Source organism: Phoenix dactylifera, chromosome 12 (assembly GCF_051530095.1).
Source record: "Phoenix dactylifera cultivar Ajwa chromosome 12, Ajwa_hap1_PhDact_Kaust_v1.1, whole genome shotgun sequence".
Classification (NCBI taxonomy): Eukaryota; Viridiplantae; Streptophyta; class Magnoliopsida; order Arecales; family Arecaceae; genus Phoenix; species Phoenix dactylifera.
This window is the reverse complement of record NC_143201.1, coordinates 28,251,262-28,264,262: the sequence shown is the minus strand read 5'-3', so window position 1 is coordinate 28,264,262 and position 13,001 is coordinate 28,251,262. Positions and strand designations below refer to the sequence as shown.

The following is a 13,001-nucleotide window of genomic DNA, read 5'->3' as shown; positions in this document are numbered from 1 at the left end:
TCGGGTTTACCGGAGACTCGGTCCCAGTCGAGGGCGAGGTCAGCTTTCTTGTTACAGTCGGCCTCGCTCCCCAGGAAAGCACTGTGAGGACGGACTTTCTTGTGGTCCGTCTACCCTCAGCCTACAACGCTATCCTTGGGCGGCCAAGGCTAAATGCTTTCCGAGCCGTGGTCTCAACCCGCCACCTACTCATGCGATTCCCCACCGGCCAAGGAGTAGGCTAGGTCCGCGGGGATCAGCTGGTTGCCAAGCAATGCTACATGGCGACCCGCAGAGTGAAGCAACCAACTGAGGCGCCAACTCATGCAACGGGCCCCTCGCTACCCGTAGAAACCCTGGATGCAAGGGACGACCTCTGGAAGAAGCAAGTAGAGCCCGGTGAGCTTCTCGTTCAAGTTTCTTTACGAGAAAATTTTTCCGAGCTAACTGTGCAGGTCGGCTCCGGCCTTGGCATCCGCGAGAGGGATCACCTCATCAGCTTCCTGCGAGAAAATGCTGATGACTTTGCCTGGTCGCCCGCCGACGTACCAGGAATTGACCCTGAGGTCATGGTCCACCGACTCCAGGTGAAGCCGACCAGCAGACCTGTAAAACAGAAAAAGAGGGGCTCTGTCCCGGAACGACAACGAGCCGCAGCCGAGGAAGTGGATAAACTCCTTGAGGCTGGTTTCATTCGGGAGGTTTCCTACCCAGACTGGCTCGCCAACATAGTCCTCGTAAAGAAGGCCAACGGAAAATGGCGCATGTGCGTGGACTACACTGACCTGAACAAGGCCTGCCCGAAGGATAGTTTCCCCCTTCCAAGCATCGACCAGCTCGTCGATTCCACCTCAGGACATCAATTGCTGACCTTCATGGACGCCTTCTCGGGATACAATCAAATCCGAATGGCGCCAGAAGACGAGGAGAAGACGGCCTTCATCACCGACAAGGGCACCTATTGTTACAAGGTGATGCCTTTTGGGCTGAAGAACGCTGGAGCCACATATCAGAGGCTGGTCAGCCAAATTTTTGAGGACCAGATCGGCCGAAATATGGAAGTCTATGTGGATGACATGCTGGTGAAGAGCCGAGCGGCGGAGCACCATGTAGCTGACCTCAACGAAACATTCTCCAAGCTCAGGAGGTACCAAATGAAGCTCAACCCAGCAAAGTGCGCGTTCGGAGTTACCTCAGGCAAATTCCTGGGTTTCATAGTGACCCAGCGTGGACTTGAAGCCAACCCCGAGAAAATCCGAGCGCTGCAAGAGATGACGCCTCCAAGGACAGTCAAAGAAGTGCAGCGGCTTACCGGACGGGTTGCCGCCTTGGGGAGATTTGTCTCCCGATCGGCTGAGCGCTGCCTCCCATTCTTCAAGATCCTTAAGCGGCCAAAGGACTTCCTGTGGTCGGAAGAATGCCAGCAGGCCTTTGAAGAGCTCAGGCGCCTTCTGGCCTCTCCCCCGCTACTCACCAAGTCTCAGCGAGACGAAGTTCTTTACTTATACCTGGCCGTCTCCCCGATCGCAGTAAGCTCAGTCCTGGTCCGGGAAGAGGACAAGCTCCAAAAGCCGGTCTACTACATCAGCCGGGTCCTCAGAGATGCTGAGACCCGATATTCTAAACTTGAGAAGACAATTTTTGCCCTTATCATCTCTGCTCGGAGACTCCGGCCTTATTTTCAAGCACATACAATAGTCATACTGACCGACCAGCCTATGAAGCAGATATTGCAGAGGTCAGGTCGTGCGGGGAGGATTGCCAAGTGGGCGGTCGAACTCGGGGAGTTCGACCTCGAATATCGGCCCAGGCCGGCCATTAAAGCTCAAATACTCGCCGACTTCCTCGTGGAATGTACCTTGCCAGACGACCCCGAGCTACCGTCTGCATCTATGGAGGGAACCCCGAGGCTGCCATGGGTCCTATATTCAGACGGGTCCTCGACTTCAGGGGGTAGCGGAGCTGGACTCATCCTCACCAGCCCGGATGGAGTGGTGGCCGAGCAAGCCCTACGCCTCGAGTTCCCGGCCTCAAACAACGAGGCAGAGTATGAGGCGCTCATTGCTGGGCTCAAATTGGCGAAGGAACTGAAGGTGGAAGATCTGAAGGCCTTCAGTGACTCCCAGCTGATAGTAAGCCAGGTCCAGAGAGACTTTGAAGCAAAAGAGCCATCGATGCGGAAATATCTCCAAAAAGTGCGGGAACTCACGTCCGCCTTAGGCTCTTTCAGCATCCAGCACATTCCCAGAGTGGAGAATCTGAGGGTGGACCAATTGTCTAAACTGGCGACCTCCCGCATGAGCGAGCTTTCCAAGGAGACAACGCTCGAGTATCTTCGGACACCCAGCACGGAGGAACCTGAACCAACCATGTGCATCGACTTCGAGTTAAGCTGGATCGACGGGTTCGTCCGCTATCTCCAGGACGGAACCCTCCCTCGTGACGAGATAGAGGTCCGCCGGATCAGGCGTCAAGCTTCCCGGTATGTCCTATATGAAAACAGGCTCTATCGTCGATCGTTCACCTCCCCTCTCCTCAGATGTCTCCGCTCCTCGGAGGCGGACTATGCCCTCCAAGAGGTCCATGAAGGAATTTGCGGAAATCACCTGGGAGGTCGGGCGCTAGCCCATAAGATCCTGCGGCAAGGATATTTCTGGCCCACGCTCCAGAAGGATGCGACGGACTTTGTGCGGAAGTGTGACCGGTGCCAACGGAACGCCAACATCCAACGCCGACCTTCGGCCCCGCTAACTTTAATTATCGCCCCCTGGCCGTTTGCCCAGTGGGGGATCGATATTTTGGGGCCCTTTCCTCTGGCCACCGGGCAAAGAAAACTTTTGGTCGTTTCCATCGACTACTTCACCAAATGGGTTGAAGCTGAACCTGTGGCCCGGATTACCGAGCAAAAGATGCGGGACTTTATATGGAAGTCCATAATCTGCAGATTCGGACTTCCCCGTATATTTATATCCGACAATGGCTGGCAGTTCGACAACGTCCACTTCAGAGAATTTTGCTCCGAGCTCGGCATCGACCACCGCTTCACTTCGGTCGCCCATCCCCAGACAAACGGGAAAACTGAGGTAACTAACCGTACCATTTTGCAGGGACTCAAGGCTAGGCTTGATCGATCCAAAAGACAGTGGGTCGAGGACTTGTACAACGTCCTCTGGGCATACCGGACTACGTTCCGATTATCCACAGGAGAGACCCCCTTCAACCTGGCATATGGCACAGAGGCTGTCATCCCGCTGGAAATCGGACTCCCTTCTCCAAGGGTGGAGCATTACGACCCCGACTTTAACTCTTCTCGACTCAGGAATAATCTAGATCTCGTTGAAGAGATACGAGAGGTCGCCCGGGTCCGCATGGCAAGGTACCAGCAAAAAATGGCCCAATACTACAACTCCAGAGTCAAGCCCAAACTCTTCAAAGTGGGGGACCTCGTCCTCAGGAGAGCCGAGGCTTCTCAGCCAACCGAGCAGGAAAAGCTCGCCCCAAACTGGAAAGGGCCATATCAGATCGCCCGAGTACAACAACCCGGAGCATACAAGTTGAAATCTCTCGAAGGGACTCCGATTCCGCAAAGCTGAAACTCCGAGAATCTACGGATGTATTACCAATGAAACCCCAAGGGGTTCTAGGCAATCAGGAACATGGACTCAGTCTCCTCTTTATAATGATTCGTCTCTTTTCAATGATTATGATTATCTCTTCTAATGTCGGGTCGTTTGTGATCCTCAGATTCCTCGACTAAGGTCGGGATGCCCCGAGGTTCGACCGTAGAGTCCCAAACTCCCTCGACCTCGGAAAGCATCGCAGGTCGATAGAGCGTTTTCAGACCCATCGACCTGGCGCACGATTCCTCGACTAAGGTCGGGATGCCCCGAGGTTCGACCGTAGAGTCCCAAACTCCCTCGACCTCGGGAAGCGTCGCAGGTCGATAGAGCGTTCCCAGACCCATCGACCTGGCGCACGATTCCTCGACTAAGGTCGGGATGCCCCGAGGTTCGACCGTAGAGTCCCAAACTCCCTCGACCTCGAAAAGCGTCACAGGTCGATAGAGCGTTCCCAGACCCATCGACCTGGCGCAAGATTCCTCGACTAAGGTCGGAACGCCCCAAGGTTCGACCGTAGAGTCCCAAACTCCCTCGACCTCGGAAAGCGTTGCGGGTCGATAGAGCGTCCCCAGACACGTCGACCTGGCACACGATTCCTCGACTAAGGTCGGGATGCCCCGAGGGTCGACCGTAGAGTCCCAAACTCTCTCGACCTCGGGAAGTGTCGCAGATTGATGGAGCATCCCCAAACCCCCTCAACCTCGGCGGGCGCCATCGGGTTCATAAGAAGCCCAAGCTCTCCGAAAGTCAAAAAATGACTCCGAAAGTCGGCGAGGAAACAAGGCAACCCACTCCGCTACAAGGTGCGCAATTTCGGAAATGCAAAAGGTACATCCCACTTGATGCTCGCCTTGTTATATTTATCTACGTATTGCCAGCGAAATTCCGATCGAAATTGGGACCTTATTCCGGCCGAAGTCGGATTGCTCCTACAAGTCGGTCTAAGACTAATCTTCCACTGACCTCATGCATGCTCTGTCTACCAATAACCTCCACGACAACTCATGTAAACCCTCATGCATAAGGGCCTAATTCGGCCCCCATACACAGAGACTCCAACGTCGACCTATGAAGATGACCTCGACCGCGGGCGTACTGATCGAGCTCAAAAAGGCCGAGGTATTCTCTACAGGTTCCGACTCCGCTCGCCGAAACCTCGGCAGGGTCCGAGGGCGATAACTATGAAAGCCCTGGCGACGATTTGATTATTGGCTCATGCTCCCCTTCGGGGGACAGCACTAACCTCTTTATAGACCTACGCTCCAAAACCCGAGCTCGAAAGCTTGGCTAAATCCCCAGATAGTGGCCTATGCAAGTCTAACACGGCCCCGCTCGGAGGTCTGAGGCCTGAGCCCGGTGCCTCAAAAATCTAAGAACCAAACACGGCGACCTCTGCGATCTTCAAGTCCGAGCTACAGGACTTAGAAAAGTTTCCTAGAATCTAAGCTCGGAGCTCCCCCTAGTTAGCGTAATCAAAACTCAGAAAAGCAAAACATAGCCAAAAGACACGCCTCTATCAAGCAGCCCGAAAGCTAGGATACAAAGTTGAGGGTCGATAAAACAACAAGTACCGGCCTCGTTTACAACTAAAGAAGATAAAGAGAAAAGTAAACGCGGAATGGCGAAAAGAATCTTTTCATTAATGAAGTGCCAAGAGCCTAAGTACAGAGTTGGAGGTCGACCATTCAAAAATTTGAAGGCCGACCTCGATTACAATAAAAAGAAGAAATAAATCTAAGTCCTAAGGGGCGGCGGTCGCGTCGGCGTTACCCTCGAGGTCATCTATGGCGATGACCTGAGGGTCTTCGGCGGACGCGGGCTCGGGGTCTGCGGCAGGGGCCTCGGCAGGCACCACGGAAACGCCCTCGTTGATTTCATGAGGGAGGGGCTCCGCCACCGCCAGCCCGGCTGCATCTAGCTCGGCCGAATCCCCCTCGGACACCAGGGCGGCGGGAACGTCGTCGGAGTCGGAGTCATAGCCCAACCTCAACCTCGGACGAACCGTTGAAAGATCGAGCTGGGGGCAGAACCGGGCCATCTGCCTCCGGAAGTTCTCGAAGCCCCGGAGGAACCCATCAACGGTTTCCTCCTCCAGCATGTCGCGAAATTCCTCCGATTCCTTGAAGGAGTCCACGGCATGTTCGGCTCGCTCGAGCGCCCTCCTTTCCCGTGCCTCTAGTTGCTCGATCTTGAGGCGCAAGACCCCGCCCTCGTACTTGAGGCCCGCGACCTCGGACTGAGCCTCCCCCAGGCGCGCCTCCGAAGCGCGCAGGGCTGACTTGGCCAGGAAATGGGCAGCCCTTTCTTCCTCGACCATTGCCAGTCGCCCGGCCTCTGTCGCCTCCCTCCGCGCCTCGGCCTCGGCCAGCGCCGCCTCCAACTCGGCAATTCTCTTCTTAGCCGGCTCTAATTGCCGGCTGAGCTGCCGAGTCTCTTCTTGACACCCTTGGGCAATGAATACCAGGGTGTCGACTTCGTGGATGTGCTGCAAGAGAAAAAGGGTAAAACGATTACGAGTTGAAAAACATATAACATGTTCGCCAGTAGCCTAAGGAAAATTGGGAAAGTAGCTTACCCGAGCGGTATTGCGGTAGGTACCGTCGACAATTTCTTCCAGCAGCAAGTTCCGGAACTCGGCCCGGTCCGCTGGAAGCATCGCACGCCGAAACACGGCACGTGCGACATCGGCATCATGGATGGCCGAGCTCCCCTCGAGGAGTGGGGACCCCGGCTCGGCCGACTCCTCCCTCTGGACCCTTGAAGAGCTCGGCTCGTCCGAGCTAGGGACCTCGGGGCCTCTGACTTCGGGGCCTCTGCTCGGCTCAGGCCCCGAACGCCGCAAGCGGATCACAGTCGGCCCCCCCCGCTGGGCGACGGGGGCAGGACAGAGTGGGGCCGCCCAGCCTGCGTCACCGGCGGCCCGTGTCCGCCCCTGGTCAGCTGCGGAGGCCCCCGCCTCCGGGCCTCCCATCCTGGCCGACGTAGAAGCGCCGGCCGACTTCGACTTCTTCCGAGGCTGGGGAACAGCCCCCCCGGCCTCGGCCTCCCGCCTCTTCAACCGGGAGAAGAGGGATGTGTTGCTGGTCGGCATGTGAGGATTGTCTGAAACAAAAAATTTTCCAAAGTGTCAGACCAACATTGGAAAGAAAAGAAAACAGGTAAAGCAAAGACAAAACAATGCGACTACTCTTACCCTCGGGGCGCGCCGAACTCAAGCCAACGCTCGCCAAGGCGTCCTCTCTTAGGAACTCGGTCAGGTTGAACCCCTTCCCGAGGCCCCGCAGGGCGTCCAAGGCCCTCAGCTCTCTCTCCGAGGGCTCGGAGAGCCTGTTGAGAGCTTTCAGCCGAGGGTGCCCCCACCTCGGGTTAAACCCCCACGGCACCTCGGACGCAAGAAAGAAAAATTTCCCCTTCCACTCATGAATAGAGGAAGGGGCACCCTGGAAGAGTGACATACCGCCCCGAAAGGCGAAGTATAGCCACCCCGCATCCGCCGGATTTTTCTTTAACAGAAAACACCGGCGGAAAACACTCACCAACGTCGGAATCCCATGTGCGAGACACAGGGATAAGAATCCGACTATGGTCCTCCACGAGTTCGGAGCAAGCTGTGCTGGGACGAGTTGATACTCCACCAGCAAGTTGTTCACGAACTCGTGTAGGGGGAACCGCAGACCGGCCCAGAGCGTCTCGCGGTGAATCGCGATCCGACCTGGGGGCGGCCGCGTCGCCCTATCTTCCGGCCCCGCAGTTTCGAGACGAAACCCGGGCTGGAAGAAGAACCGGGAGCGGATTAACTCCAACTCCTCCCCCGACAAACTCGACCCCACTTCATCTGGACCGAGACCCATTTTGCAGAAAAATGAAGCAAACCAAAGATAAAAGAAGCAAGAAAAAGGAGGAAGAGGAACCCCCTAGCTAACACAGGGTGGAAACCTACGAAGGAGTCGCCGAAAATCGCTCCGGGTACCGTCGGCGAGGTTTTGTTGAGAAGTAGAATGAAGGTGGAAGCGGCGAAAATGAAAGGCAACCAAATAAGACTCCTCTTAGGGCGGATTTGTGGGGTTTATATAGACCCCCCTGACGGCCCAGATCGGCGGGTTCGGTTTCTACCCCCCGTTTAGATTGCGCCACGTGTCGGCCTCGGAAGCCGAAGCACCGCATTCATTCCAGATCAATATGTCGGGTACAAAATCGAAGCGCCGTCCCATCGGATCTCACGGCCTCATCATGGGTTCGCAAAACCGGACCGCCTCAAAAGACGAGCGAACGTCACCCCCGCTCCCTTCATTTAATAAGCCCCAGGGACGCGTGGAGCGCCGATATAACCACGGCCTCCCCAGATCGCTATTCCGCCAATACGAGATCAAAAGCGTCCGACCTCGGATCATACCACGTGTCCACTTCGAAGCGCGAAACGACGTACCTATTTAAGAAGGGGGCCTCAACCACGAGATCGAGACGCCGCCCCATCGGGCCCAGGGACCCCATCATGAGTTCGCCGTACGAAGTGATCTCGGAGATCCAAAGGGCGCAATCTCCGTCGTAGCTGCTTCGGGATGCGTAAGGACGCAGACCCCGTCATAAGTTCGCCATGTAAAGCGACCTCGAAGGGCCAAAGGGCGCAGTCTCTGTTATAAAAGCTTCAAGACACGTAAAGATGCAGACGTGATCCCCCTCGGCCTCAATAACCATAATAACAACTTCTATTTCCCGCGTCCGAGCTCGCAAGCAGCTCGAACTCGGAAGTCGAGGGGTAGTGTTGGAAAATGCGGTTTTCCCCCCAGAACATAGTAACCTCGCCGCTAGAAGACCGCATGGCTGCCGACCTTGGACGACCAAGGTCGGCGCCCGACCTCGGAACGTCCGACCTCAGAACGTCCGACCTGGAGAGTTCCCGACCTCGGAGGTCCGTCCTTGTCGCCCACCTACCACAGCCGTACCCTTCCGAGGTCCGGCCGAGGGCCATATCCTGCCACTGCCCCAGCATTTATTACGCATGATCTCCGCAAACCCACGGTTCACTCAACAATTAATGCGCATCTCCGGCTCACTCAACAATTAATGCGCATGGCTCCTATTATCTATGGATCCTCAGCTCTCCATGACAAACCAGCTTAGCAGGGTCCTGTCGGCCGTGACAAGTCTCTGACCCCGGCCTCACCTCCGACATCAATGCAATGATTCACCCGATCGCGCGCCAGCTCAAGTCGTACGACGGCCTCACCTCCGACATCAATGCAATGATTTACCTGATCGTGTGCCAGTCCAAGCAACGTGCCGAGTCGTACGACGGTCTCGTCCTATCACATCACAGGTAATCCGACCTCCCTATAAAAGGGGGCCCTCACTTCTCAAGGGGGGAGGGGACAGACGAAACTCTGAAAAACTTCTCTCCTTTCTCTTTTAAACACAGTTTCTCCCTCTGACTTAAGCATCGGAGGGCCGGCGCCGGAAAACCCGGCCACCGGCTTTTCTGCAGGCATCCCGACGGAGGACGCCGCTCGCCGACGGACCGCCACTCTCCTGTGTCCACCGACCGCTCCCCCTCCTCAATCGACGACCGCCCCCGGGTCCAATTTCCAGCAACAATAGTATAACAATACAACATAATTTGATATTATATAACATAACATATCAATGTATTATGATATAATGTAATATAATATTATATTTATAGAATAATACAATAATAAAGATATAAAATATTATCATTATTATCATTATATATTAATATTTTATTAATATAATATTTTTAGGAACTAATTTTTGGAAAAAGGAATACCTTGATCACAGAAAAGCCAAGGTCGTTCCTTGTTTTGTTTGTTGGAACTCCTGCAGATTTCTCTAATATATAGGAACATTTTCTGTAATTATAATATTTCATCATGGGTGTTTTGGTCCAAAGAGAAAAAATTATAAATCAATATAACTTTCCGACGAATGCTAAAAGTACTTTTCCGAAAAAGCTCTATTTTGGATCTTCTCCCAAGAAGCTGTTTTACCTTTCTGGCAAAGCTAAAATAGCTTTTCAATTTTTTTACCAAACACCCCTATTCCATCCAAAAGTACTTTTGAAGGGTCAAAAAATGCTTTCTGGCCCACCAAAAGCTATGCCAAATGGGGCCTAAACAGACAAAAGTGAACAAGCCCTCATTTCTATTGACAGAAATCATTATTAGTTTATGAATATATGGATCCACTATTGTAATGGAAATGATAAAACTGTGCTCAGCCACACATGGTTACATCGGTTCATCATGAGTGCTTCAAAGATGATCTGGGTCATGCAATAACCTAATAAGCTACTAGTACTTGACCAAGGCTCAAACTTATGGAACCATTAAAAGCTAAGCATGAAATATTCACATGTAGTGCACTAAATGGCAAGTTACTGAACTACAAGGTGGGACATCTGCATGAAACACTCGAAATGTGCTTAAAAGCTAAATAAATCAAATCTCTAAAAGAAGTGCAAATGTACATGCTAAATTTCAACCCAACTCCATTATAAACCAAGGACTAACAAAATAGTTGTCTGAGACAAGGTTCTGGAGATGCCAAAATGGACCCTTTTTTTCTGGAGAGATGATAGTCAAAATAATAGCGGATAGGTCGCAACTCATACTCCCTTAAGCACTACCCCAAGAACCCCAACCGCCTGCTGAGATTACAGACCTTTGCAATGCTGCCCAGCAGCCTTATCACAAATTCAAGCAATAATTCAATGGGTTACTTTTGGGGAGAACAAAAGTTGTCATTATGTCCTAATTCAATCTTAAAAATTGGTAAGGCCAATGGAGGAGCCAGCGTTACCCTAAAGCCTCCACTAAGGTCAACTTTGGTGGTGGTGCCATGAAAACTTGGGAGCAAGGGAGAAACTACTGGAGTAAATTGTCTTTTTGTAACAGCATAATGCCATTATGGATAACCATAAGGTTCACCCCTAAGCAAAACACACATGCATGTATCTGACTGTATAAGGTAACACAGACACATTATTTAAAAAAAAAAGAGAAAAAGAGCACAAATAACAAATTTACATGTTACCGCATGTGCCCAATGTTGAGTTTAGCAAATCATATCAAACATACACAAAAAACTATATATAAGACACCAGAAACATACTGATGCAGCTACACCGCACAAACACATAAACAGTACAATTTGAAGCAAGCCTCCAAGAACAGCAACAGCTCGAACAACCCGAAGCTGTAAATGCAATGACATCTACCATTAGAATCTAGTTGTGCAAACTGCCAAACTATCTGCATGGAGAAGGAGAATGAAGATCTTTCCTGCAGGATACCTTTGTTGTAGAGAACTCAAGCCCCAATGCAAAAAGAAGAAAAATAACACCGAACTGAGCTACTGTTTCAACCTACAAGCAAGAGTATCAGTGAAAGAAAAACAATGCAGTGAGTTGTAAATAGTGTGCACCTGGAAAAAAATAATAATACATCACATGCAACTCATTAATACAACAAAAATGAACAATTTACAGATAAATAAAAACATATAAAAAAAGCAGCTCTTCCACCATTTATATGAGACATTATAAACATCATCTACTACAGCAAGTTTTTTTCTCTCTTCACACTTAAAAACACATCTACCACTAGGAAATAACAATGTAACAGACCACTTGAGAGAGGTATACATGAAAATGCATAATCAAACTTGTTTTAATGCTTTTGTTGCCAGCAATCACCGCCAAGCTTACTTCAGCAAGACAATCACCAAGACATGTATTTCAAAAACTAAAACATTCTAGCTTGTTTTGTTGTTTCTATACATGCTTTAAGGTACTACTCAAGACAAGACTATAAAGGATAAAAACAGTAAACAAGAGGGCGCTTAAACAATTTGCATGAATAACAAAAATGACGCAAAGATAATAGCAACAGTTACAATTTCGTAAAAGCACAAGCACCTTACTTGCACCATTTCACTGATGAAGCTTAAACCTCCAGGTCCGATGACAGATCCTGCAAGTAAGTATCCAGTAATCACCTGCAATGATTCTTGAATTTGTTAATAATGACTTATCAACAGTAAGATTGATCTTATTGAACATATAAATTTTGAAGTACACAAACATAATGAAATGCCCAGGAAATATATGTACCATTTTTTGTTTCAAAAATCAATGTGTAAAGCTATTTAAAGAAAGATAAACTATCTTTTTCCAAACCTACCGGTTGTCCAGCACAGGCAAAGGCAATACCACCACAAGTAGCAGATACAATGACCACCACAAGATCAGATATCAACCTGCAAAAGTTTTCCATTAACATCAGAAAAACAAGTTGTAGTGATCTTGATTATTATCTCACGAGTTAGCAGGCATACCTCAGATCTAACTGTAGAACAGGATACTTTGACTTGGGGTTTGATATAATGAAAACATTATCCTGGAAAGACCAAAGTTAGTTTTTTGTGTGGCAAATAAGAGCATTCTACAAGACAGTAGTCAAAATAAACAAATTCGAATTGATAGTGCAGCGACACATATTCATTTTTAACATCTAAGACAAGCCTTATAAGTTCAACACAAAATTATAAAAACCATACCCTGCGATCTATTAAGGTAGGAATATCCTCTGCTCGGTTCTCATTATCCAGATTAAAAACATCATGAAACTGAAAAGATCTGGAAAGGAAATATAAAGAACTGAGAACTTGAGATTTTGTTGACTACCGTATCCCTAAGTATCCAACCAATAGATTACAACATATAAAAGAGTTCCACAAGAAGTATCAAAGTAAATTTCACATGATAGAAGCATATACTTTTCCTCTTTGGTTTCATTTTTCTTAGTTGTAACTCTAGCTACCGTTTCCAGAACTGCCTGGTAAATAAAAAGTAACAACAGAAAGAAAAATAAGCTCATTAATTTGTCATTAGAATACAATCATAATTTTAAATGATCAATACTCACAGAAATTGAGTTTACTTTCAAGGAAAATAATGAACAACCTAGGAAGACTAGCATGATTTATGATACATTAATGTTCTACAGCATTCTTCTTGGCAATATTAGTGACCAAAATAGGAAGACATGTGTACCAAAATAGGAAGACTAGTGCTTCAAATAAGCAGCATTATGCAGGAAAAGAAATTTACAAGGCATACAGTTTAAAGTTATTTCAGGAAAGACATCAGAAAAGGTAAGTTATAGGCCCTCAGAAGAAACAATTGACCCATTGGTATTAATGCAACTTACTTATGAATGAACATCACACGCAGCAACATGGAAAATTTAAAATTATAAGGACAGCAACAAGAACTAGGAATCGAATGAATAGGAACAAGTTTGATTAAATGGAAAATGGTACGCAAGCTAAGGTATAATCAATTTAAAGCTATAAAGCAGTTTATACAACAATGATTTATTAAAA

The 13,001-nt window shown here is 49.6% G+C and overlaps 1 protein-coding gene across 9 annotated transcripts in view; it reads right to left on the bottom strand.

Moving 5' to 3' along the window:
• LOC103710274 (K(+) efflux antiporter 6-like) overlaps window positions 1–13,001 on the bottom strand; it is a 33,097-nt gene that overhangs the window by 17,695 nt on the left and 2,401 nt on the right. For all 9 annotated transcript variants that reach the window (XR_015971630.2, XR_015971628.2, XR_015971631.2 and 6 more), the window contains exons 3-9: window positions 12,393–12,451; window positions 12,174–12,252; window positions 11,952–12,013; window positions 11,798–11,873; window positions 11,538–11,612; window positions 10,909–10,980; window positions 10,728–10,811 (exon numbers count right to left, since the gene is read on the bottom strand). Coding sequence is in view for 5 of the 9 variants with exons in the window: in XM_088707941.2 (XP_088564067.2) it covers window positions 10,728–10,811; window positions 10,909–10,980; window positions 11,538–11,612; window positions 11,798–11,873; window positions 11,952–12,013; window positions 12,174–12,252; window positions 12,393–12,451 (507 nt within the window). In the remaining 4 variants the exon portion in view is untranslated. The remainder of the gene's footprint in view (window positions 1–10,727; window positions 10,812–10,908; window positions 10,981–11,537; window positions 11,613–11,797; window positions 11,874–11,951; window positions 12,014–12,173; window positions 12,253–12,392; window positions 12,452–13,001) is intronic.